The sequence below is a fragment of the Acipenser ruthenus genome, chromosome 1 (assembly GCF_902713425.1).
Source record: "Acipenser ruthenus chromosome 1, fAciRut3.2 maternal haplotype, whole genome shotgun sequence".
NCBI classification, from domain to species: domain Eukaryota; kingdom Metazoa; phylum Chordata; class Actinopteri; order Acipenseriformes; family Acipenseridae; genus Acipenser; species Acipenser ruthenus.
Window position 1 is genome coordinate 11,751,537 of NC_081189.1, and position 27,856 is coordinate 11,779,392.

General features: G+C 39.2%; 1 protein-coding gene across 2 annotated transcripts; it reads left to right on the top strand.

Moving 5' to 3' along the window:
- On the top strand, window positions 1–27,349 carry LOC117403874 (sodium channel protein type 3 subunit alpha-like). Of its 2 annotated transcripts, XM_059000577.1 has the most exons (20): window positions 1–569; window positions 885–945; window positions 1,467–1,611; window positions 2,561–2,749; window positions 3,291–3,414; window positions 9,636–9,874; window positions 10,181–10,366; window positions 11,274–11,441; window positions 12,301–12,483; window positions 14,304–14,541; window positions 15,314–15,435; window positions 16,024–16,347; window positions 16,939–17,112; window positions 17,862–17,978; window positions 18,587–18,859; window positions 20,127–20,180; window positions 21,246–21,383; window positions 22,061–22,174; window positions 22,726–22,996; window positions 25,545–27,349. In XM_059000577.1, exons 1-20 carry the CDS (start codon window positions 431–433, stop codon window positions 26,498–26,500), a joined length of 4,215 nt encoding a protein of 1,404 aa, XP_058856560.1. In that variant the 5' UTR covers window positions 1–430; the 3' UTR covers window positions 26,501–27,349. The 2 variants fall into 2 exon arrangements, with proteins under 2 accessions (XP_058856560.1, XP_058856638.1); XM_059000655.1 differs by lacking the exon at window positions 21,246–21,383.
- The last annotated feature ends 507 nt before the right edge of the window (window positions 27,350–27,856 follow it).

Here is a 27,856-nt window from a genome sequence, read left to right on the forward strand (position 1 = left end):
TGGCCTTTGTCCTCCAGAGGCCGGTAGCTTGCTGACATCCTCTCTCGAGTTCCTGGATGTAAAGAGGTTAACTGGCTTGATACTGGGAGCGGAGGACACCCACTGAACCTTCATTTCTTCTGAGCTGTGTGGAGAATTGTTGCTGTGAGGGGAAACATGATTGGACAGTCTGCACTGGGGAGTAAATCAGGGGTTCAAATAATTGGGCACGCTAACTGAAAAATGAAAAAGTGTCATTCAAGGGTTAAACAATGGAATTAAGATGTATTTTATTATTCTACTTCTGTATGCCAGTTTGTTTGTTTGTTTGTTTGTTTGTTTGTTTTGTGTCACCTACTCATGTTAGCCACACTTGTTCTGTCCAGGGCTGAAGACCATCATTAGTGTTATTTTTAAATCAGCCAAACAACTGCTGGAAGTCTTGCTTCTCATGCTCTTCGCATTGCTAGTGATCGCTCTGTTTGGACTGCAGCTGTTCAAAGGGGCTCTGAGACACAAGTGCATTCTCAACATGGACGCTGACTTCAATGTTACTGATGAAGACTGGGACGTCTTCATCCAAAATACATGTAATTACTTTTGCTTTTAAAAACAACTCTGGTTTCCTTTATGCAGTTTTACTGCAGTATACCATGGTACCTTTAGTAGCCTTGTAAATCACAACAGACCATAAAAATACATCAAATACATTCAATGGTAGATTTTCAAAAGTATTCACAGTTTTATATTCACTACCACAATATTTTCGAATGGACTTGACGTTTGAGAGTGTAAACAGCATAAAAGACACTGGACTTCCGTGTACCAATGCTACCACTGCCTTCTAGTGAAATAAATATCCAGACTGTTTAAATAGCATTCAATTTCTACTTTGTTTTTTACAGCCCATTGGCTCGTACAAAGTGATGTTGATACAGTAGTGTGTGGAAACTCAAGCAGCACAGGGTAAGTGAAACAGCTTTAGTTTTTGCAGAGGTTTTTACAATTCACAACTGAACAAATCAACATTATCCATTCCCTTTTTCATTGCGTTCTTCTTCAATATGCAGCAGTGTGCACATGTATCAGAACACCTCAAGATTTGTCATGGATATCCTTTATATTCCTACCCGCATGAAAACCTCAGTGTATGACAATTTACATTTCAACAGTAATCACTGATATAGAAACAATGTGTGAAAATATTAGACCAATTTCTTAATTAGGCATCTTAAACAACTTCTAAAATGTCTCTTGCATTTTACCATGTGTGGCTCTGCTTTCTTTTTCTCTTACTAATTTAAATTAATAGCATATGTGGCCTATTAAAGTCATCAATTCAATTAGACAATCACTAATTTGTATGTACTTTTTAAACACTGCTGAACGGTATATGAAAAGCTCGCAGGGGTTCATGAAATATATGTTGGCAGAATTAAACTTGGTACAAGGTGCTTTACACTTTGTATTTCTTTCTTTGGTTTTAGGAGATGTCCTTCCAATTATACCTGTCTTCCGGATGTGGGACAAAACCCAAACAATGGATACACAAATTTTGACCATTTTGGATGGGCTTTCATTACGTCCTTTCAGCTCATCACTTTGGATCATTGGGAAAACACTTACAATTTGGTAAATGAATAAGCTTCATAACATGCAACAGTTGTAAACAACAGGAGCTCATCCTGTTCCTAATAGCTGATTAATCCAAGAACTTTAAGGATCCCAGTCACTCAGCTGCAACAACATGGCTTAGTAACCCTTCGAAACATTCCCCATAGTAAAAGCAAAGCAAAGTGTAATAAAGCCCAGTGAAAGCATGGTTATGCATAGGTAAGCATTGTAAAGCAAAGGAAAGTTTAATAAAGCACAATGAAAGCATGGTTACGATAGGTAAGCATTGTAAAGCCCAGTGAGGTATGATAAAGCAAAGCAAAGCTAAATTTAGCAGAGTAAACTGTTATAAAAGGAAACCCCTGCCATACACTCATTATTATTTATTTCTTAGCAGACACCCTTATCCAGGGCGACTTACAATTGTTACAAGATATTACATTATTTTTACATACAATTACTCATTTATACAGTTGGGTGTTTTTTACTGGAGCAATTGAGGTAAAGTACCTTGCTCAAGGGTACAGCATCAGTGTCCCCCACCTGGGATGGAACCCACGACCCTCCGGACAAGAGTCCAGAGCCCCTAACCACTACTCCACACGGCTGCTGTACTCATCATCATGCTGCCACCCTGGAATCCGGCCTGGCTTGGACTTAAATTACATGGAGAAATAGTCAAATACACTTTTTTTCACATTTAGTGGTAGTTTTATATACATGTCATTGATATGTTTGTATTTCACAACAACAAAACAAACATTTGAGAATGAAAGCAATTCTTGGTTCTTGTTGTGTGACCTGTAGCTAACGTTCAGTTTCAATGAGTGAACAGTTGTTTTATGTTTACTGCAGAACCAGAAACAAATCTAGAAATGGGAGGGAGGGAGGAATGTACCACCAGTAATTGAAAATGGAGTGTCCTTATTGGTAAATGTGTCTTCTTTGTATTGGATTGTGTTTGTAGGTCCTCCGGGCCTGTGGATTATACTATGTCCTGTTCTTCACTGTTGTGATCATGTTTGGCTCCTACTACATTATAAACCTGGTCCTAGCGGTAGTGGCGTCATCTTATGAAAAAGAGTCAAAAATAAAAGAAAAGAAGAAGAAGGAAAACTCTGACGCTCTGGAATTATGGAAGAGGAAGGAGGAAATGGTGGGTAGAACAATGACTTATATTTTTATATTCCTATGTTAGTTACTACAGTTATTGCAAAAATATCTTATACAGGTAAAGTGCTCCCCCAAGTGGCAAGAACGAGTGACTGCAGTTTAATACAGTTACCGCTAACAAACACATTAATTCATTATCATTGTCCTCATTTAATGAAGGCTACAGTACTTTGTAGTTGTGGGAGCATTTTTAAGTGGCATCTACCGGTTATCTTTATTTTTGTTTAAAGTCTTTATTTTGGCCCTCGTGCCCTATTTATTTGTTTGTGTTCTTTATAATCCCATTTAGGAATAGTAAATGTGTGCAACAGCACTTTCACTTCAGCTTCCCTGTCTCTGAGTGCTATCCTGCTACAGTAGACAAAACGAAGGATTTCTTTTCTGTATGTAGATATTGATTTGCGCTGCATGCTCTTTGCTTCGTTTGCTCTGACGCTGGTGCTTGCTGTGTTAAAGAGGGTATGAGGAGATGAAGCCTGTGTGGATCACAGCCCAACTTCATTTTGCTTTTTTATTTTTTTCAGAAAAAGAAAATCAGCAGACTGAACCCAAAAGACAAGTTCCGTCTGTACGGACGGAATATGTCCAAAGGCTTTTCAATGGAATACATTGTATCATGGTCAACTGATACTTCAAATTTCAGTGCAGGTACACATTATGGTGAAGACAATGGAAAAGCGTGAGCACACTTTGAACCAGTTACCTAAACTGAAACTGATCAAAATACCATACTGCCAATGGTTCAATCATTAAAACAGGGCCCTTCCTGGTGCTTTAAATGTGTTTGCAGACATAAATATACTAAATATACACTCTTCATATACTAGATATACACTCTTCATATCCTGAATATACACTTAGGGGTAGATGTAAGGATACACGCAGTGATTTGCGGCTGTAAAACCCCCATAATGCTGCCGGAAATCGTGTTTAGCAGCAGTAAAGTCTTATTTTAGCAGCTGCTAAAAATGTCGCGTATGTAAAGAATGGTGTTCACCTGGCGTTCTGCACCCGCTATCAAATTTGCACTTTGCAATCATTAATCCATTAAAATGATATTGAAATGTATTCAAATGAAGAAAAGAGCATGGAATTGGGTGGGATCTGAATACTAAGTGGGCGCAAACATTATAATGTGATGTAAGGATTTTGCCTTGCACTTAGGCAATTGCTGACCGTCCAGAAACTTTACACCTCTTCTTACAAGGTGCAAACCATTGTAGAAGTGAGTAACTAAGCTTCTACAAAGGTCATCCCTAGACATAATAGCTGAATTGAGGGATGAGCTAGACCCCAGCATCAATCTAGGGATCGCTATCCCTGCACATGTGAAAGTGCTGTGTTCTCTGCACTACAGGAGCCTCTGGTTCCTTTCAGACCACAATTGGAATGTCTGGAGGGATAGCCCAGTCCACGTTTTTCAGAGTGCTGGGCAAATTGCCTGAAAAGGACAGGCCAATACATATCATTTCCTAAGGATACTACCATAACTGATGTTGGATGAGGCTTTTCCAAACAACTCAGTTTCAGGCTGAGTGACCTCAGCCGTAAGGACTCTGAGCTCCTCCTCAGAGAAAACTTTTCTTTTCTGTGCGCCAAGAGGACTTTGCTGCCCTTCCTCTGACATATTTTTTTTGGTTTGTATTTCCATGCTCCACAAATGTCATACAGCGACCACTGCTCTCTGTACCCCTAACTCTGCAAGTGTGGCCGCTAAATAGACCGATGCGTTCATTGAGACCCTCATTATTATAATTGTGGATTATTATGTGTGTGTGTTGAGTCATTTGCATTGCTCTTAAGCTTACATTGGGTGCAGTGCAAAATAATTGCCTGGCTGCAATGCAATTTGAATTTTGCATCTGCAATTATTTGCACTGCGCCTATACTTACATCTACCCCTTAATATACTAGATACAGACTCTTCATATACTAAATAACACTCTTCAATACTAAATAATCACTCTTCATATACTAAATAACACTCTTCATATACTAAAAAACACTCTTCATATACTAAATAATCACTCTTCATATTCTAAATATACACTCATCATATACTAAATACACTCTTCATATACTAAAAAAAATCTTCATATACTAAATATACACTCTTCATATACTAAATACAGACTCTTCATATACTAAATAACACTCACCATATGCTAAATATACACTCTTCATATACTAAATATATACTCATCATATACTAAATATATACTCATCATATACTAAATATATACTCATCATATACTACATATACTCTCTTCATTTCCATGTACTTGGTATATAGATCCCTGTTTCAATGACCTAAACATTGGTGTTCTATAGCTCTCTAATCTAGTGAACTGCACAGATTCATCTCCAACAATACTTATGCCAAGCCTCGATACATTTATGCAATATTGTAACAGTATATAACAGGAATAATTGCTTTTTGTTCATTAAGTATTTTCTAGTTTCTAATTTATGAGACTGGTCTATATGCATAACACTTACTGTCTCCTTTATCGTGCCAGAAATAGTGTTTAACATTACAATATTTATTGTATAAATGTTAGCTAGCGAGGTTCGGGGGGCGTGGAGCTGGGGGGGCCGCTAATCTCTAATCTTTCAATTTTCTAATATCCCATTAATTAGTTTCTATTTACTACTTAAGACCTGATCACCTGCACCTTTTCTGTCTAGTGTTTCGTTTTTGTAGCAAACCCTCAGACGCCGTCGTTTCGTGCTTCACCTCTAATATCTAAACTTCGTTCCCTCGCTCACGCAGGTCGTTTCTCTGCACATCGCTGCCAAGATATTATCAATCATTTTCTTACCTGCTCAGGTGATCTTTCTTTTCATTCAGCTTCTCTTTTCGGCTCCAAGAGCTCCAACGTTACTCTTTCCTGTGCCATCCAGTCTCCACCTCGGCATCATAGCCGTCCAAAGCGCAGCTCCATTACTCAACTTGTCAGCAACCTTATCAGAAAGTCTGGTCCTCCGTTAAACTTTCAAGCTCCTTCGACATGACATCGACATTCCCGTTGTCTGCGATTGCCTTACCTTAGCTCTATTTAATTCTACCACAAAGTTTTGTCGGCGGAATCTTTCTTTACTCCTCGCCTGCAATCAGACGCCCCTCCCCCCGCTCCCACAGAGCCAGCACAATTACCGTTTCATCAGAAGAACCTGCCCTGGACCTCCATCAGCTACGTTCAACCTTTTTAAAGACGTATCCAGCCCATTACAAACTCAATTTTTAACTAGTGGCGGCTCGTGACTCGACTGGTCACAACATTCTCCAACGACACTATTGTACTGTAACTTTTCCGCCGGCGCCTCACAGACTATGGTTACCACGGCAACGCCCTTATTGAGTGACTGCGGGGAGTGGTAAGTTGTCATGGTGACCAGGCAGCTTCATCAGGCTCTGCGTGCTCTGCGCCTCAGCACTGCAATCTTCCGGCTTCCTGTTGCTGCGCTTTCACAACTGGTGGAGACGAATTCAACGCGCCGAACCATAACCTCTAAATATTGCGTTAACTTATTTCTATTCATGACTATCTGTCCTAAACATGTCTAGAATATTTATTCAAATCTAAAAGAATAAGCAAATGTTGTTCTACATAGACAAGGATTTTAATTGTAATAACTTCATAGATTCTACCCTGATTCACTCAAGTCAATGATGTAATTCCAATCATAACCTCTGGATGGCAGTATAATACCACAAGCTCTCTCTCTATACATTAAACCAGTTTGGTTTCGCTGCGAAGCTCGGACACTACAGCTTTTCTATCTATTCCCGCAGTTCTCACTCGGATGGATTCTCGGGAGTTCCCCTCCTGCCTCATCCTTTGTCTATCTATATCAAATGACATTCTTCAATTTCAACTCTTACCCCCCCCCACCCCCGCCCCTTTGAGGCGGACTACTCCCGACAAAATCACTAGATTTTTCAACAGCCTCAGAGCAACGGATTCTTCATCCTCTTCTACAGCGGCCTCAGCTCTATGTATTCTCCATCTCTGGCTTCATCTAAATCACTTTAACTCACAGTCCAACATCCACCGCATTCAGCAGATCTCTGTGCTCTACAGCAGATCATCACACTACCGATGGCAATCCACCATTCACTATTACAGATCCCTGCTTCAGCAGATATCTGCGCTCTACAGCAGACCACCGCTCATTATTGACAGCACTTCTTTGTTTACTTCCTCAGATCTGCACCGTTCAGCAGATCCCGTCCTCTACTGTTAATTGCTCCTCACTGCAGCAGATCTCTGCTCCCTCTTCAGATCTACTCACTATTATAGCATGCAAGTTGCTTTAGTTTACAGTCTAAATCTGTACCTGCACTACTCCAGATCTTCCAACGCTTCCGCTTTCCTCCAATACGCAGATCGTGGAAGCATTCCGCAGTCAAGGCTAATGCTAATCCCCATCTAATCAAAAATACGAGGTGCTTGCCTTTCTCAGCAATCTATTCATATGTCCACACATCCTCTCAAATATTACAGCATTAATATATGGTGAGAGACGCGGTGAGACTGGAAATCTGTCTTGTTTATGAGTTAAGGAGTTCCACTCTAGGAGAATAACTGGAGTTGTGAAACCCCGTCTCTCAATGTGAGTTCACCTTTTCCATTTCAAGCAGACATGATAGTAGCAGACCGCAGATCGATCCCGTATTAACTGACACATAGGATAGTCAACATCTCATCTCTGCCCACCATTCCAGAAAATGGAGCACAAAGCGTGCTGAGCTTCCCCAGCAGTCGATTACACACGTTCGTTCAGTTCCAGCTGCTACCTCAACTGTCATTTCCAGCTCCCCTTCGGCCTCCACTTTTAGTATTCAAGTTCCGTCGACTGGTCCTGTCTGCTGCGGGCCCCGCCCCCCCCCCCCCCCCCCCCCCCCCCCCCCCCCCGCTTCCCCAGCTGTCATTTGACTGAATCATACTCTCAGTAACCTCCTTCAATCTGCTCAGCATTTCATATCTGCAGCTCTCTCCCTCCTTCGAAAGCTTCATATTGTACAGCTTGGTCAGTGTTTTAAACGTTCTGTGCCAGAATCAGACTCTTTGCGGAATGATGATAGCGAGTTTTTGCAGGTAGAAAACAAATGTGAATTGATTGTGCAGGTATTGACAAACTGAGAGAATACAGTGACAAATAAAAAACTTTTTTTTTGTCATTTAAACGAAAGTTGTGGAAAGGACATGTGTGCAAACATTAGAGGATCCTTTTTTCTCAACCAAAAGTCAAATATCATGAAGTGTGACAAAATTACATTTCTAGTGGTTATAGTTCTTTTTCAGGAAGGCATGTGCATATATAAGCGATACAAAAAAAGATCATGATTTTTTAAATGAAAAAGAATACACTGTTCGCATCCCGCGCGTGTGTGTTAAATGTTATAATATTTTTTAAAACCTGATGTTTCGGGCAACCTGTCACTGTCTCTTGCGATATGTAGTGACTTTAGAGCTCTGTAAAACTACTCAAACATACTTAAATATTTTTAAGACAGAAGTGTAGTGGACAAAAATAGTATATTAATATATGTATATGTTTTTCGATTGATGATTACTGAGATCATTTTTCATTGATTTCAAAACTGCTGCAGCACACACCTAGTGAATGAACATGATCACGCTCAGTTTACCCCCTACGGCCTGCCTGCAGACATTTCCCGTAGCCGTAAACAGGCGGTGTATGCCATTGACCTCTTAAGTAGGGGACACAGCTCATTGTTAGATACGATATCTTGGTAACAATCTGTGACGCAAATCACATCTAAACCCATCACTGGGAAAATAACCACGCAGTAGTTTTCTAAATCGTGTGTTAAATACTGCCCAATAGTTTTTTTTTTTTTTTTTTTAATGGCCGGAAATTACCGCCATCTTTTATGCATATGGCCCTATGTTTTGTAACTCCAATCAAAAAAAAAAAAAAAAAGCCACGTGAATGGATTTAGTTTTGGTGACAGAAAAAGACATACTGGATCAGGGGCGGCCGGTTGACAGTGTTTGCTTGCTCACCCCATGAACTGCGCTTCCCTTCTTCTGGGTGATGTGCGTTTTAGTTCCCCCGTCTCACGTGACATTGGCATATTGTCTTAAACATGGCTGGATGGAGCGCAGCAGATGAGCGAACAAGGTGATCAGGCGATCAGCGCGCATGTGCCAAGACACATAAATAAGAGCAGCACGACTGGCTCTTCTCAATACTGCATGGTGTGTAACTTTGTGGAGACAGGAAACGTTTAAGCTGTTTAAATATTAAAATAACATTCACAAGTCTAATTATATTTGTGTAACTTCAGCTAACTTTAAATTAGTGTTTCTGAACACTCTTATTTGTTCATCTTCGTTCTTTTCACAGTTTTAATCTGCCTTATTCTGCTTCGTCTGTCCCTTTACTCCCGAGGCTGCTGCTCCTCAGCAGTGCTTTAACTTAAGATCAGTAATGTCTTGCTGTGTTCGGCAATTTGTCTTGGGATTGATTTAGAATCAGGACAACTTAAATTTAAATAAATACCCATTTTAAATTTTACTACATTCAGGGTGTTTAATATATTTGTCTTAGTTCAACATCTCACTTTTTATATATTTTTTTCAAATGTATGAAAATGTAACGATTAAATGCTTTAGCCATGTTATCAATTGAAAAAGACATTTGCCATGCTAAGACATCACAGAGCAAACTTTTTGTATCGCTTCCAACAAGAAACAGATCCACTGGACAGTGCTTCTACCGCTGAGGTTGGTCCCCTGGACCCCACACCCTCACCTGCATCTCAGGTGTGAACACCCAAAGATTCTGGCCACCAGCCACCACTGTACCGGTAAAAGTGTGCCATTTTGTTGTTTCAGAAGAAGAAGAAGAAGAAGGAAAACAAACGTGGGCTTTGTTTAAAAAGAGGTTCACTGAAATGTTTTGTTCGTGGACTTGCTGCTTACCTTATTTGAAGGTGCAGCAATTCATGTTGAAAATCGTTTCTCATTCCCTGTGTGAGTGGATCATCACAGCATGCATCTTCACCAACACTATCATATTAGCCATTGATCACTATGGAGCCTCTTATTCAGAGGACCTGGACAAGGGCAACACGGTGCGTTTACCACTATTACATTGTTAGATCGTTTTGTAATCAATGCTGTAATCTCTGTTATTGGGTATCCCTTGTTTAAAAGCATATATAACTAAAGGTCTCTGAAACATCATTATGGACTGTGCAGCAGTTCAACATTAATACATTGTTTTATCATTTTATAATCAATGCTGTAATCTCTCAGTTATTGGGTATCCCTTGTTTAAAAGCAGATACTCTGCTAAGATACTATATAACTAAAGGTTTCTGAAGCATCATTATGGACTGTGTAGCAGTTTATCATTTTGATTTATTTTTGTGATACAGGTTCTGACCGTGATTTTTATTGTGGAAGCTTTTTTGAAAATTTTCGCTCTGAACCCAATCCCATACTTGAGCAATGGCTGGAATGCATTTGACTTCATCATTGTTTTACTGAGCTTCTTGGACTGGGGACTCACTGCAGCTAATGTTAAATCCTTTGATCTGTCCATCATGAGGTCTTTCAGAATGGTATGTCTTATTTGATCTGTCCATCATGAGGTCTTTCAGAATGGTATGTCTTATTTGATCTGGCCATCATGAGGCCTTTCAGAATGATATGTCTTATTTGATCTGTCCATCATGAGGTCTTTCAGAATGGTATGTCTTATTTGATCTGGCCATCATGAGGCCTTTCAGAATGGTATGTCTTATTTGATCTGTCCATCATGAGGTCTTTCAGAATGGTATGTCTTATGGCTCAAAAAGTATTACACATATTATAACTATAATAAATATAACACAGTCTGTCTGATAGTAACAATATACATTTGTTCCAACTTTAATAAAAATGAAATGGTCACAGTTTTGAACATTATAATATTGGTGTATTTTTACATAATCCAGTTAAAAGGAGTCTTGGTGGTCCAGTGGTTAAAGAAAGGGGCTTGTTACCGGGAGGTTCCCAGTTCAATCCTAGCTCAGCCACTGACTCACTGTGTGTGACCCTGAGCAAGTCACTTAACCTCCTTGTGCTCCGTCCTTCGGATGAGACGTAAAACCGAGGTCCTATTGTAAGTGACTCTGCAGCAGCAGCTGTGATACATAGTTCATCTCCTTGTCGCTTTGGATAAAAGTGTCTGGTAAACAAATTAATATTTAATAATAATAAACTCCAGTAACTTATGTTTAAATGCTGTTCTGTCTTTCAAGTACTATATTTGTACATTTAAAAAAATGTATTGCCAAGTACTGTGCCGTGTGACAAGAAATAACATTTCACTAAGATCTGAGTGCAAAAGTAGAGGAAGTTACTAAATAAAAGGTAGAAACAGTGAACAGCTAGAGTCTTTGATCAGTAACTCACTCTGTGTCTGATAATATCAGAGGTCAAGCTTGTCTTAATTCACATTTTATTTTTGTTTTTATGTTCTTACAGCTCAGAGTCTTCAAACTGGCAAAAAGTTGGAAAACTCTTAATGTCCTCATCACAGTGATCTTTGGGTCCCTGAAGGAAATGGGAAACTTGACCCTGATAGTGGTCATTGTGATTTACATTTTTGCTGTTATTGGGATGCAGCTTGTAGGCCATGACTATTTAAATAAGGTATGTACGTTTTTACAATGAAAGGTGTTCCCATAGCTTCAGGGTCCCTGTGGCATTGCTTTCCAGCATGGAGGACACAGCAGCTGTCAGGCCTGCTGCTACCAGTACCATATTGGAATACTCTGAACCAGCTGTACTACAGAGCTGCCTGAAAGACTTGCTGCTGGCATTGAATCTGCCGTCTGAAAGACCCCCCCAACCCGACACAGCTGTTTTTATATCTGGATAATAAGTGACAAATACAGATCCCTTGGTTATTGCTTTGCTAAGAGAACTGCACTGTTTCTCTACAATGTAGTGAATCTCTCCCATTGCTGCAGGGTTCAGATATCCTGTTCAGATAACAAGGCTGGGATTGTATGGGTTGTAATTTCTCCACGACACTAGAGTTAATATCCCTGCTGTTCTTCGAAAGATGTTGATGTTCACAAAGCAGGCAGGACCTTGGTTTAACGTCTGTGTTTATTCATAGTGTTTCATAGAAATCTGCTGTTGAATGTTGCTCTGATTTTCCTGCTGTTTTGCAGTAAAATTAAAATACCACAGCAAATCATATAGACAGTTTGTTATATTACATTGAATTGAGGGGAAATAAATTGTACTCGTTGTGTCTATTTTCCAGTATGTAAAATACTGTTAGTAACATAGTAATGCATTACTAATATGAGACTGCAATACTGCCTATTGTTTCTATATCGCTGATTACTGACCTAACAATGTAAATTCTCCCAGCCTGCAGTTTTCATGCAGGGAGGTATATAAAGGGTATAAATGACACATCTTGAGGTGTTCTAGTAGATGTGCACACTGCTGTAGTAGCAGCTGATTTCCTTGTATGTTGTGTTTAACTATGATATAGGAAGCCTTCCCGGACCAGCAGGTCCCCCGATGGAACTTCATTTATTTCTACTCTTCCTTTCTGATGGTGTTCCGGATTCTCTGTGGAGAGTGGGCAGAGCCTCTGTACGACTGTATGCGCTGTTCCAAAATGTACTTCTGCATCCCGCTGTTCTTCATGACATACATAGCAGGCAACTTTCTGGTATATTCTTTTATATTTCTAGATGCTGAACCTATTCTTTTATGTTTCTCTGTGCTGAACCTATTCTTTTATATTTCTAGATGCTGAGCCTGTTCTTTTATATTTCTAGATGCTGAGCCTGTTCTTTTATATTTCTAGATGCTGAACCTATTCTTTTATATTTCTAGATGCTGAACCTATTCTTTTATATTTCTCTGTGCTGAACCTATTCTTTTATATTTCTAGATGCTGATCCTATTCTTTTATATTTCTAGATGCTGAACCTATTCTTTTATATTTCTAGATGCTGAACCTATTCTTTTATATTTCTAGATGCTGAACCTATTCTTTTATATTTCTAGATGCTGAACCTATTCTTTTATATTTCTCTGTGCTGAACCTATTCTTTTATATTTCTAGATGCTGATCCTATTCTTTTATATTTCTAGATGCTGAACCTATTCTTTTATATTTCTAGATGCTGAACCTATTCTTTTATATTTCTCTGTGCTGAACCTATTCTTTTATGTTTCTCTGTGCTGAACCTATTCTTTTATATTTCTAGATGCTGAACCTATTCTTTTATATTTCTAGATGCTGAACCTATTCTTTTATATTTCTCTGTGCTGAACCTATTCTTTTATATTTCTAGATGCTGATCCTATTCTTTTATATTTCTAGATGCTGATCCTATTCTTTTATATTTCTAGATGCTGAACCTATTCTTTTATATTTCTAGATGCTGAACCTATTCTTTTATATTTCTAGATGCTGAACCTATTCTTTTATATTTCTAGATGCTGAACCTATTCTTTTATGTTTCTCTGTGCTGAACCTATTCTTTTATATTTCTAGATGCTGATCCTATTCTTTTATATTTCTAGATGCTGAACCTATTCTTTTATATTTCTAGATGCTGAACCTATTCTTTTATGTTTCTCTGTGCTGAACCTATTCTTTTATATTTCTAGATGCTGAACCTATTCTTTTATATTTCTAGATGCTGAACCTATTCTTTTATATTTCTAGATGCTGAACCTATTCTTTTATATTTCTAGATGCTGAACCTATTCTTTTATATTTCTAGATGCTGAACCTATTCTTTTATATTTCTCTGTGCTGAACCTATTCTTTTATATTTCTCTGTGCTGATCCTATTCTTTTATATTTCTAGATGCTGAACCTATTCTTTTATATTTCTAGATGCTGAACCTATTCTTTTATATTTCTAGATGCTGAACCTATTCTTTTATATTTCTAGATGCTGAACCTATTCTTTTATATTTCTAGATGCTGAACCTATTCTTTTATATTTCTAGATGCTGAACCTATTCTTTTATATTTCTAGATGCTGATCCTATTCTTTTATATTTCTAGATGCTGATCCTATTCTTTTATATTTCTCTGTGCTGAACCTATTCTTTTATATTTCTAGATGCTGAACCTATTCTTTTATGTTTCTCTGTGCTGATCCTATTCTTTTATATTTCTAGATGCTGATCCTATTCTTTTATATTTCTCTGTGCTGAACCTATTCTTTTATATTTCTAGATGCTGATCCTATTCTTTTATATTTCTAGATGCTGAACCTATTCTTTTATATTTCTAGATGCTGAGCCTATTCTTTTATGTTTCTCTGTGCTGAACCTATTCTTTTATATTTCTAGATGCTGATCCTATTCTTTTATATTTCTAGATGCTGATCCTATTCTTTTATATTTCTAGATGCTGATCCTATTCTTTTATATTTCTAGATGCTGAACCTATTATTTTATGTTTCTCTGTGCTGAACCTATTCTTTTATATTTCTCTGTGCTGAACCTGTTCTTTTATATTTTTAGGTGTTGAATCTATTCTTGGCTCTCCTGCTTAACTTCTTTGCCGGAGATATCTTCACAACAGATACATCAGAGTCTGTTCCCCTGAAGATAAAATTCCAAAGATTCTTGTCTATGCTGAAATTGCGAAATAAGCCGATTCCTTCTGCTGCAAAAGTCGAACCTAGTCCCCAAAACAGACCACTGGAGCAGAACAACATCCAACTGTCTGGAGGTTCAAAGACCACAGATAGCATGGAAGGTAAGCAGCACTGTGGGGAATGCTTTGGAATTATTGCCCATGGGGTTTTCATGCATTTGAAACCTACATCTGAATGTTTTATTACGACTCTATGTTGACATTTTTGTTTTTACAGTGATTAAATAAAGAAGCATACTGTAGTGTGCACATGTATTAGAACACCCCATTGCTTCTGTAGTTCAGCAGTGTGCGCATGTATTAGAACACCCCATTGCTTCTGTAGTTCAGCAGTGTGCACATGTATTAGAACACCCCATTGCTTCTGTAGTTCAGCAGTGTGCACATGTATTAGAACACCCCATTGCTTCTGTAGTTCAGCAGTGTGCACATGTATTAGAACACCCCATTGCTTCTGTAGTTTTGATTTGCTGTGCATATGAAATCAAGCCACTTTGAAACTGGTCAAAATAGGCAAATTAGTGATTGTCTAATTTAATTGACATGCAATTCATTTCAAATATTTAGAGAAAAGGAAGACGTAGTCACGAATGGTAAAATGCATGACACCTTTTAGAAGTTGTTTAAGATGCCGAATTGAAACACAAAGCGTTCTAACATTTTCACACACGAGTGTCTATTCTATCTGTAGCACTGATTATTGAGCGGAGGTTGAGATGTTCACACCGTGATGTTTTCAATGCAGGCAGGTATATGATGCATATATACGACACATCTTGAGGTGTTGTAATAAGTGTGCACACTGCTGTATATTATGTTGCTCATATCTGAAGTGAAGCTGGTTGGATTGTAGTCAGTCATCTTTCTTTTTTAGACCGTGTCTCTGATGTTAAACAGAAGAAAAAGAAATGCCCTCCGAACCAGTCATCACATAAAGAGATCCCCACTGTCAGTGCACAGTGCCGAAGATATGAAAATGGATCCTCGGTTATGGTGGTAAGGTATACTAGCAAACCTGAATAATAATAATCAGAATGGCTTTATTTATTCTTTGGGCTTAAAGATGTTAATTCGGCCCTGGTAACATAAACCCCGAAAATGAAAACTGCAAACTTTGAGTTCAAACTGAGTTTAAAACCCTGTTGCTCGGAGTGAAAACAGCACTTCATGTAACTGCCTTATTTTCATTAAAAAACAGACCCTTAAAAAAAGAAATCAGAAAGCCATATAGTAACTGCTGTATAACTAGGGGATGGATCTAGTGTTCTTGGAATCTATCACATATTCTATAACAGGACACTGCTCTCTTTGTGTTCTCAATGTGCCCTCCTAGTTATTGCTACAGTATAACCATACATACACAACCTCAATTTCAAGGATCCATGCTTTATACTTCATACCTATTTGGTGTTATGTTTACTTCACAGGCAGATCATACATCCAGATATATATTAGGTTCTTTTATAATGTTGTATAAAACGATGTGCTTCTTTGCTTTGTAAATGCATTACTGGACCACATTAGGTGATGTATACACTGTCTGTGCAGGGGGAAGTAAATCGCCTCTTTGTTTCTGGTTGTTAGCTGGAAACACTGGAGGAAGTTCAAATAGAACCTGAAATAGAACAAGTCCATTCAGTGATCGGGAAAAGCAAAGAGAAAAGTGGAAAGCAATCCGTGGAGCACACGATGACAGAGGAGAAAAGGCAAAGCGCAGAGATGGACGAGCTGGAGCTGGAGCAGAAGCAGCATAACAGCGTGATGCAGCCATGTGTACCAGCCCTCTGCTCCTGCTGTGACTCAGGGCAAACCTTCAGACCACTCAGGCACGCGCTCTTCAAACTGGTCAAGCACTCTGTGTTCGAGGGGATCGTCCTGTTCATCATTCTCGTCAGCACAATAACACTGGTGAGGACTGCAGGCACATGCTGCACCAGGGCACGGTGCAGCTAAGTGTGTAGCAGTGTAAACAAAACAACATTTAATATAGATATATGCACAGGGTAACAAATAACAACACCCCATTGCTTCTGTAGTTTTGATTTGTTGTGCATATGAAATCAAACCACTGGAACTGAACATCTAGTGATTGTCTAATTGATTTTATCAGGCCATACGTGCAATTCATTTAAAATAGTAAGAGAAAGGGAACACATAGCCACAAATGGTAAAATGCATTAGACATTTTAGAAGTTGTTTAAGATGCCTAATTAAAGCACAAAGTGGTCAACGTTTTCACACACAAGGGCCTATTGTTTCTATATCAGTGATTACTGAGTGGAAATTGAAATTCTCACATCCTGAGGTTTTCATGCAGGCAGGTATATAAAGAATATAAATTACAAATCTTGAGGTGTTGTAATAAATGTGCACACTTCTGAATACACACCCAGGAACAGTGCTGAATTGTAGGGCACAATTAGGACATTCTGTACAGACATCCCATGTTGTGAATCACTCTGTCTATGAGTGTGATAATTACCACCCCTGCTATTGTAGACAGTGGATGACAAATACACCAAGAAGAACCCCAAGATTCAGCAAGTGCTGCGTTCCCTGGACAACTTCTACCTGGCCTTCTTCAACTTGGAAATGGTGCTGAAAATATCCGGCCTCGGGGTGACCAGTTACTTCACCAATGTGTGGACATTGCTGGACTTTCTTCTGGTTGTGGTAGGTGAGGTTACTCCTTGTAGTCCAGATATGTAAATTTATGAAACCTATTCAGTGTCAGTGCAGTGTGCCATTATAAAGTAAAGGCAATGCTGCATTGTTCTTTTGTGATGTTTGTTGAACCGGACTGTGCTGTGCTATGTTGTGTTAGGACAGGAGAACAGCATGTGGAATCCCAGTGAAAGTGATACAGTTCCAGTTTACGGTAGTTCCATTATAATAGACCCTACAGTCATAAAAACAAATAGTCATATCCAGGGTAAAAAGCATTAGTGGGAACGTTATAAATCCCATCAAAAATAAAAGTGCAACACTCAACATCTGGACTCCAGCTGACGTCATACCATCACAGCAGCATGCTCAGCTTACATCTGGAACCTGCAATCTGCAATACTTCTAGTGATCGTCCATCTTTAGACACAGATAATACACTTTGACAAACTCATTTAAAATCACTGATATGTAAGTCAAAAAAGAGCTTATCAAATAGAATAAGGTCCCAATTCAATGACATTATTAAGGAATTTGCAATAAATCCATGCATTTGGGTCCAATTTGCATTTCGTTTGCACCAGTGTAAATGTTCAGCCCACCTTTTTCTGCAAAGAGAAAAGCAAAGTTAATGTTAAAAACCATTAATAAATAACTTGTGTGAAGATAATAACAGCTGCAGTAACACTGTTAGTTTTCTGTTGTTTTTCGCTATGCAGATTTTCTCAGATTTGCTATCTCTGTCTCTTTCCCATTAGATTGGTTGGCTGGGTGTGCTGAGCAGCAGCATCAAATCCCTCCGATCCCTGAGATCCTTCCGAACTCTTCGCGCTTTGAGACCCTTGAGAGCCATTTCTCGTTGGGAAGGAATGAGGGTAGGCATTGCTTTGATACTGCACACACATATATATATATATATATATATATATATATATATATATATATATATATATATATATATATATATACTGTATATATATATATAATGAGTGCAAAGCAAGCTGGGCAAATTAATATATGTTGATTTACTTGTATTTACTGAGTTGTGTGTATATGGCATACATTGACTGCGACTGTATTGACATCTGTTTAGCCGTAGGGTCGACTCATTGCTGACTGACATCTGAACCAGCTAAGTTCCTGCAGAGTTTTATGACTGATTATGTGTTTTTAACCCTTATGTATTGTGTGTGCTGTGGTGTTTTGGGCCTCTTGCCAGCTCGTCATTGTAAATGAGAATTTGTTCTCAATGACTCATCTGGATAAATTAAAGTTTTGATTGATTGATTGATTGACATGGGTATTGGAAACACTGTGCCGGGTTGCATTATGAACATGCTATATATCTTTTTAATATGCTGATATGAGGCAACTCGCATGCCATATGAAAGCTGACTATACTTGTGGCTTCTCCATCGCATACATTAGGACCTGAGGTTAGTATTCACGCTTGTGTGGTGCCTGTCGTTTCTTTGTCTTGCAGCTGGTTGTAAATGCCTTGATTACCTCAATACCCTCCATCTCAAATGTCATGCTGGTCTGCTTGGTGTTCTGGCTTATATTTGGCATTATAGGAGTTCAGATCTACGGGGGGAAATTCTTCCACTGTGTGGACAGTGATGGAATCAGGCTGCCCATTGATATTGTGAACAACTATTCAGATTGCAAAGCAAATGAAAACAAGGGCTATGAGTGGAAGAACGAAGCCATTCACTTTGACAACATCATGGCCGCCTATTTGGCTCTCTTGCAAGTGGTAAGTAATACATGCGGTTTTGATTTAGTTATATTTCAATTCATTTGTACATTCTATTGTTTTCTTAAGGCCAGCATAAATGGTGCTACATTTGGGTCCAGCTTTGTGGTAAACTATAGGTATAATGCAACAAGTATGTATAGCTTACTGCAGGTCTAAAAGTACAGTGTTCATATGGTATGGTTCATGTGTAGCTTTTCACAGCTCTTTTGTATATTCTATACTGTGTATAAAGTTTGTTATGGATGAAATTCCATTTTACAGGAGTTCCACTTTTAATTAAAGATAGTCACAAAAGCAAAGTTATAGCCAGGGTGTTTTTTAGTCTAAATTAATTTGTTAGTTATAGAAAATGTCTCATTAACCCAAAAATGAATTGGCTCCATGTTTTGGTTCCACGATACAATTGAGCTGAAGTGCGTGTGGTAGAGAAATGACCCTACAGGGAGCAATTGTAACAATGATGAGAATGATGAGGGGACAGAGCGGATTCCCCACACAGTGGTGTAGAGGAATCTATTGCCATGTTACATTATAACAATGATGAGAATGTAACATGGAAATAGATTCCTCTATACCGCTGTCTGGGGATTCCACTCTGTCTTAGAGAACACTCCGTCTTAGAGAACACTCCGTCTTAGAGAACACTCCGTCTTAGTGAACACTCCGTCTTAGAGAACACTCCGTCTTAGAGAACACTCCGTCTTAGTGAACACTCTGTCTTAGAGAACACTCTGTCTTAGAGAACACTCCGTCTTAGAGAACACTCCGTCTTAGAGAACGCTTCGCTTGCTTCTAGAGGGGTGTTCTCTTAACCGGAGACTAGTGTTGTAAGAGAAAAGGAACCCATAGTAACACATGGTAAAATGCATGAGACGTTTTAGAAGTTGTTTACGATGCCTAATTAAAGCACAGCATTTTGACACACGAGTCCCTGTTGATTCTATACCACAAATTACTGACTGAAAATGGAAATCTCACCCAGTTATCCTGCAGGTAGGTATATAAAGGATCTCAATGACACTCTCTCTTGAGGTGTTTTAAGTTTGCACACTGCTGTAACTCTGATTTCTCCTGCCATACCTGGCTACTCTTTCATATGTTTCATTGCTTTCCTTCCTTAACAGCAGTAGATCCTCTGATGGGATTTATAAAACAATGACTAAATAATGCTGTTTGTTTTAGCATTTCATATGAAAGTGCACAACACAAGCATGTATGCTATTTTAGTAGTTTGTTGAAGTTTACAGTATGTTTTCCTTAACAGTCAACATTTGAAGGCTGGATTGAAATTATGGCCAGTGCTGCTGATGCAAGAGGGGTAAGTAAACAAGCTGCCCCACCCTTTTGTGCAGTATCCTGGGCACGCCCCAGGGGTGCATTTGGGGGACCTCATTCTTGACCCTATGTCTACTGACAGAACCCTAGTGTAGCAGGGCGGTAGCGAGCCCTGTACATTTATTTGTTTATTTACTTTTAGATCGGGGTCTCCCCCTCCGCCCCTGTGCAGTGTATTTTGTATTTGTTTTGTTTGATTTTATTATTGTATACATGACGGCGAAGCCGAACGTTTATTGTTTTATTTAGTGACGGCGAGCGCCGTATGTTTTGTTATTGTTTTGTTTAGTGACGGCGTAGCCGTTTGTTTGTTTGGCAAGCCCCATCCACAGCAGTTTAATTTAGAAAACTCGTGCAGATTGTGGCCGAGGGGAATAATTGCCGGCTAGTTTAACCCCTCGGCCACGGTATATAAGCCTGCAGCTCTGCGTTCGTGGTGAGTGTTAGATCGGAGAGAGTGAGCGAGAGGAGTGGCAGAAAAACGAAACTAAAATTAAACATAGCAACCGTGAAGGCAATCTGCCCAGCTTGACATGTGTTTTATATATTTTGTGTTCGTGATTTGTTTTTGTTTAACTATTTGTTTTGCTCTGTGAGCACAGTTTTTCTGTTTAAACTTTTTATTTATTTTTGTTATTTTTGCTTAATAAAAACGGCGTCCAGCCGCGTCTTCGTTTTGAAACTGCAGTGCCTGGTGTCAGTATATTTTACTTCCTGCATCTGTCCTGATGCCACCACCCAGTCATTCCTGTCACACCTCGGTTGCTTTATTGTATTATGCATGTATGTTGTCATACAGCAGGGCAACAAATAACCTCTTTGTTTAAAGGATACAGTGCCCCTTGCATTTAAAAACTATTTTAAAAGGGATCACACTTCAGTTTAAGGATCTATATATAAACAACATATATAAAAATGTTATTGAAGATGTTGACAATTCTTAACAAATAACAGCAGTTCATTGCTGATGAAACGCTTATGTCAATAATATGTTTTACAGCATGCATTACAATATCCTGTTATTATTAATGAAGTATTTTGCCAACAGATCGACCTACAGCCTGACACTGATGCAAACACCTACAGTCTTTTGTATTTTGTTGCCTTCATTGTTGTGGGGACGTTTTTTACACTAAATTTGTTCATTGGCGTAATCATTGATAACTTCAATACAGTGCATAAAAGGGTAAGCACTTTTTTTTTGTCATTTTAGAATTTTTTCAGTCCAATACGTACCATTGATCAGAAGTCCTGAGAGACTACAGGCTAAAGTCTGCAGAGCAGCAACACCGGTGTACTGAGCCCGATACCGAGATAGCGACTGACGAGACCAGCAGCTTTGCTAAGAGAGCTGGCTCAGTTACCAGAGCAGGCAGACACTTGTTTTATTATGCAACTCAGTCAGCGTCAGGGTAGAGTTCATCATGTTTATCCACGTATGCAAACTGTACACAGAATATGACACTCGTATTGTTTAAGTGGGCTCTATTCAATTGATCTAAACATTTGCAGATCAATACTGATGTCACTTAAATTATTAAAATAAGCCCCACACTGTCATTTTACATATCTTTAAAGATAGAAATGCACTAAAGAAGAGACTTTATTTCCCTAACCCTGGCCACACAAAGTTGTTCTTTAATGGTTTAAACAGCGTGGTATTAAGAGCCATGGAATAGTGTCCATTGACTCTTGGGAGATCAGCCGTTTATGGTTGATTTTTCTTCAAAGTAAAAAGAATCACCGGCTTCTTTAAACATGTGGTTTATTTGGTGCAGCTGGTTGTCTACGGAGGAGGTTGAAATTCCTATTTGCCTGTTTGGATGCACTTTCCTGATTTCGTCCTTGTTCTCTGTCTTGCAGTCCAGGAAGGAAGGTGCCTTGGTCATGCTTTTGACAGAAGATCAGAGACACTTGTATGGAGCCTTAAAACGGGTTTCTAAAGTTAAACCAACCAAAATGATCCCTGCTCCAAAAGTAAGCTGCCATTCTTCCACCCTTCTGTTTCCTTACAAGTAGACAGAGTCCAGAAAGTATTACTAGAATCTACAGGTCACATGTTAATAGATCACATTGCTGTATCTACAGGTCACATGTTAATAGAGCACATTGCTGTATTACTAGCATCTACAGGTCACATGTTAATCGTGTCCATTGTTGTATTACTTGTGAACAACATTTTTACGACTTCTGTATATCTTAATTATTATTTGTTTATTTAGCAGATGCCTTTATCCAAGGCAACTTACAGAGACTAGGGTGTGTGAACTATGCATCAGCTGCAGAGTCACTTACAATTACGCCTCACCTGAAAGACGGAGCACAAGGAGGTTAAGTGACTTGCTCAGGGTCACACAATGAGTCAGTGGCTGAGGTGGGATTTGAACCGGGGACCTCCTGGTTACAAGCCCTTTTCTTTAACCACTGGACCACACAGCCTTAATAAGGGAGTGTTTAAAGTTACAGAGAATTATTTGATCTGAACTAACTCTGGTAACTGTGTGTTTTGTTTTGTTTGTTTTTTTCAGAATGCCGTTCTGTTATTCTTTTACAAAGTGGTGCATCACAAATACTTCGAACCCCTGACGATTATTTTGATAGTTTTAAACATGTTGCTTATGACAAGTGAGCATTATGGGCAATCTGACAGTTTTATTCAAGCCCAGGATATGGTGAGCCTGGTATTCACTTCTCTGTTTACTGCTGAAGCTGTCCTCAAGCTCCTGGGACTGCGACTGTATTACTTCACTCGCCCCTGGAATGTCTTTGATATTTTAGTGGTCACAGTATCCATTGTAGGTAAGCATCATTTGAAATATATCAGAATGATGTTGAGATAAAAGCTATGATATTGTCTGGTCTATCCAAAGTGTTAGCAAGCCATTATTGTTTTGTTGTGATTGAGACACATGTTTGAAATAATTTCTAGCAGATGGATTAACAGAGATCGCACTTTCTCTAACAGTAGCTGTCCCATTCTTTTGTTGATTTCAAATGTGTTCAACATACTTACAGAACGATATGTCATTGTAAATACAAAGCTGGAAGCTGTTTGCAGCAGTGTGTTAGATATCTGTTCAATTACAAGGCATTCTAAAAATACTGTTAGAATTTGTTACTTGAATGAGAAAATCTACATACATAGTTAGAGCAAAATGAACATGAAAAGTCATGGAGGTAAACTGAACTGATCCAAACATGCCACGGTTTACCCCATTGCAATAGAAGTCTTTCTGTACTGATGTTGTGAAAATCAAGCCCCGAACACGAGTCTCTTCAATGTATTTCTGTTTAACTGAAGGAAAATACCAGGTCCTTTTTATGATCTAAACAGAATGGAAAAATAAATGTTAGGATCATGTGTGATGATATATAGTATCTGTTTAATATGTATTTTTAAAGGTGCCTTCAGAATGCCTTTCACCCTGGTATTGGTGTTGCAAGCGTGCTACAGTGTAACAGCTAGCTCCAGCTCTCACTGCACTGTCTGAGAAGCAGCTTGTCAATCCCCCCTCCTCCACTAGGTGTCACCAGAAGGCAATAATTGCTACAGAGAGCTCTTTATCATGCTGCAAGATTTTGGTTTACAGCAAGCCTGATCGAACCATTGTAAGTGAACTCTGTGAATTGAGGTGGAGCTCTTTTAATAAGCCAGATGCTTTATTATGACACCAATATACAGTCGTGCACGTCTCAAAAACTGTATTCTCAAAGACTGTTCAAAGAATGTAGAAATGTGATTATTTAACTTAAAGATAATAAAATGAAAAAGCAATAAAATAAACAAGGACTATAAAAGTAGAACTATGGGTATTGTTTTGGAGAAGCGTAATACAAAGTTAACATTACAAACCTGTGTGGTAAAGCTGTTAAACACCCTCGTATCCCTAAGCGCAGACTCTGTAGTAACATAGTAGCATTGTGGTCATCGTGCAGGTAATGATTGTGCACTTACAGTGCAAGCCACGGCATGATTAGAATGGATTGTCAAGGTGTTTCACTGAAGAAAGCAACATTGAGATAACTGCTAACACTTTACTAGTATGAGAACCGACATTGAAATGATCAATACATGTTTCAATGACAGGCTGTAGGCTGCTGAGGAAATCCAAATCCACAGCTATATAAAATCGATTGATTGATTATTGATTGAAATAGTGGAGCATGCAGGCTGCTGAGGGAATCCCCAGAGGCACTGATTGCTTTTGCTTTGCTGTCATTTAGAAAATCCCACTTCAATACTGTCTCCAGACCTAAATATTCTGAAATCTGCGTCCTAGACTGTGTTCATTCCTTTGACGTTATGGGTTTTAGAACGTGGATTTATGAAAAATGTTATTCAAACCCTCTAACAGCATGGCAAACCATAATATCTCCATTCGTTTTGCATGAATCTCCTCCCTGCACATTAGGACTTTTGACATTTCATTGAGCCTGAACTGCTTTCATACTGAAATCCTATATAATAAAAAAAATATGAAAGGAAACTCTTTGTAATCGCATGTCAGATACAATGTATTTTATTGGCCCTATAACATATTCCTTGTGTTTCTTTCATACTTTTGGATATTTGGGAAACAAATGGAATTATAGTATGCAAATTTAAAGAAAATCTGTTGATTAGTCGATGAGTCCTGCAGATGAAAAGAGAGACAGATTCATATGATCAAAAACACGCAAACAAGATAAACACTGAGACCTGTGCTGGACAGTGACCTGGTTACTAAGCAGCATGGCAGATGTGTGCATAGATACCAGCAAAGCTGATATAACCCGGGTTAAAATGACATGGATTTAGATAGGGGGGGTCAACCCCAGAACTGCTAAAAACAGAAATGCAGATATTAAAAGTCATTTGAAAATGTGAGGACCACAATTAGGCTGAAAAAAATACTGGATTCAAGTGATTTGTTTAAGAGTTTAGAACCAATTCCGTTACCTATCTCTTTTTCTAGCACTGTCGTTGCAATATATTTTTCAACAGAATCTCGATTGCTCTGATATTTGTTATTCACACACCCTGAACCTTTCATCCACTGTGGATTGAAACAGAACAGATACTGTACCTGCAGTCTGTGGGCACTGGCCTCACAACTCAGAGCATTGCAATGTCCTTGTGGCATATTCAAAGCACTTGCCTGCTAAATATCTTGGTGTCCCTGAGTAGATCATCATTAACTCTACAGCCAGTGCAGTGTGGAACCGCACATGTTAACCATTTCCTACAGAACTACAGGTTCAGATATGTGTTAATCATTTTTGCTCAAATAAATAGTGACTACCAAGTCTAGCCCTGTAGCTCTGGGCATAGTCATTTTATTTATTTTTGTACTCCTTTGAATTTTAGGAAACTTATTGGAGAAGGCAGCAGAAAACATCTCCTTCTCCCCCACCATTCTGCGTGTGTTCAGAGTGGCGAGGCTGGGACGGCTGCTGAGACTTGTGAGGTCCCTCAAAGGAATACGAAGGTTGCTCTTCACACTGATCATGTCCATCCCTGCCCTGTTTAACATCGGGGTCCTTCTCCTCCTGGTCATGTTTATTTACTCCATTCTGGGAATGACGTTGTTTCAAGACCTGCCCAGATCAGGATCCATCAATGAAATTGTTAACTTTGAAACCTTCGCGAACAGCATGTTGCTGTTGTTTAGACTAACTACGGCAGCTGGCTGGAATGATGTTCTCCAGCAAATCATGGCTAGTGGCACACAGCCAGCCTTTGTGTGCATTTTGTACATGTCCTCCTACATACTGGTCACTTTCATCGTCATCGTCAACATGTATGTAGCTGTTATTCTGGAAAACTTTACTGAAGCCCAGGAACAAGAGCTGGAAGGAGTCACAGATGACCACATCGACATGTTTTACGAAGAGTGGAGTAAATATGACCCGTCTGCCACACAGTTTATCAGTTTGGAACAGCTGCCAGACTTTCTTGATTGTCTCAAGTCTCCTTTGAGAATACCAAAACCAAACGCGGTCAAGATTGCAGCCTTAAACCTTCCCATAACCAGCGAGAACAAGCTGCACTGCCTAGATATACTGAGGGGGATCAGCTGTGTGATTGTAGGCAATGTGGAAGAAACTGACCCTTTAAGGAAACTGCAAGTGCAAATAACCACTAGAACACTGAAGAGGTTCCCGCTCCGCAACAACATGCAGGCCTTCACCACCACGCTGATGATACGCAAGGAAGTCAAGGCTGCCATGACGATCCAGAGAGCATTCCGGAAATGGCAAGTTCGTCGGAGACTCCTCACTGCCCACAAGCGCAAGGGCTGGAGGTCTCAGTCCTCCTTCTAGAGAAATTCAAGGAGCTTGTAATTCACCAAACCAATCTCTGATTTCATTTTATGCCAAGACTACGAATAACAGGCTTTTTGATCCTCCTGAAGGCTTTGTTTCCAGCTAAATAAGGGTCAAAAGTGCAATAATGAAGTGAAGAATTATTGAAGTATATATCCTTTAGGGGGGTCATGTTCCATCATGTTTCTAACTGTACAACCCTAATCATAAACTTGTACATGTTTCATCATAGACTCACTAGAACAGCCTAATCATACACCTGTACATGTTTCATCATAGACTCACTGGAACAGCCTAATCATACACCTGTACATGTTTCATCATAGACTCACTGGAACAGCCTAATTACAGCACCACATTATAATATCACACGCAACTTCAGGTGGCCAGTTACAAAGCCTGAAGGTCTTTTTCTCATTTGTCTTATATTATATTAAATTAAATTAGTGTGTATTGATGTATTTATTAATTTGAATGTGTATGTTTAGATTTAACATTACCATTTTACATGTGATCTTTGTACTGATTGAGTGGAGAATATTGTGCTTCATTTGTTCATAGTGTAGATCTTCTTGGAGATTAACTGGACTGCTGAAATAACACTGAATATATAAAAAATGTGCTTAAAAATCTATATTATGATGGGGCTCCCGAGTGGCGCATCCAGTAAAGGTGCTCCGTGTGGAGTACAGGATGCGCTCTATAGTCTGGACATAGCGAGTTCGTGTCCAGGCTATTCCTTTGCCGACCGAGGACGGGAGCCTCCAGGGGGCGGCTCTCAATTGGCCGAGGGTTAGGTCGGCCAGGGTGTCTTCAGCTCACCGCGCACCAGCGACCCCCCTGTAGTCTGGCCAGGCGCCTGCGGGCTTGCCTGTAAGCTGCCTGAGAGTTGCGTTGTCCTCCGATGCTGTAGCTCTTGGGTGGCTGCATGGTGAGTCTGCAGTTTGAAAAAAAAAAAAACGTCGGCTGACGGCACACGCTTCGGAGGACAGCGTGTGTTGGTCTTCGCCCTCCCAAGTCAGCGCAGGGGTGGTAGCGGTGAGCTGAGCCTAAAAATAATTGGCCATTCCAAATTGGGAGAAAATAATAAAAAATAATTGGCAATGACTAAATTAAAAAAAAAATATCTACATTATGTACACAAATGTATACAATACAAATAATAATACACCTCTCGAACACACATTGGCTTATTTTATTATCCTAAATGTATATGCCACATGCAAATGAACTTGTCATAATATCTTAAATGACAATATATATATTGGAGGGTGTGTAATTGTGGATTGAATGTTTAACCAGCTTGCCATACTTGCCAAACCATACTGATTTTCTTACAGCATGTGTGTGTAG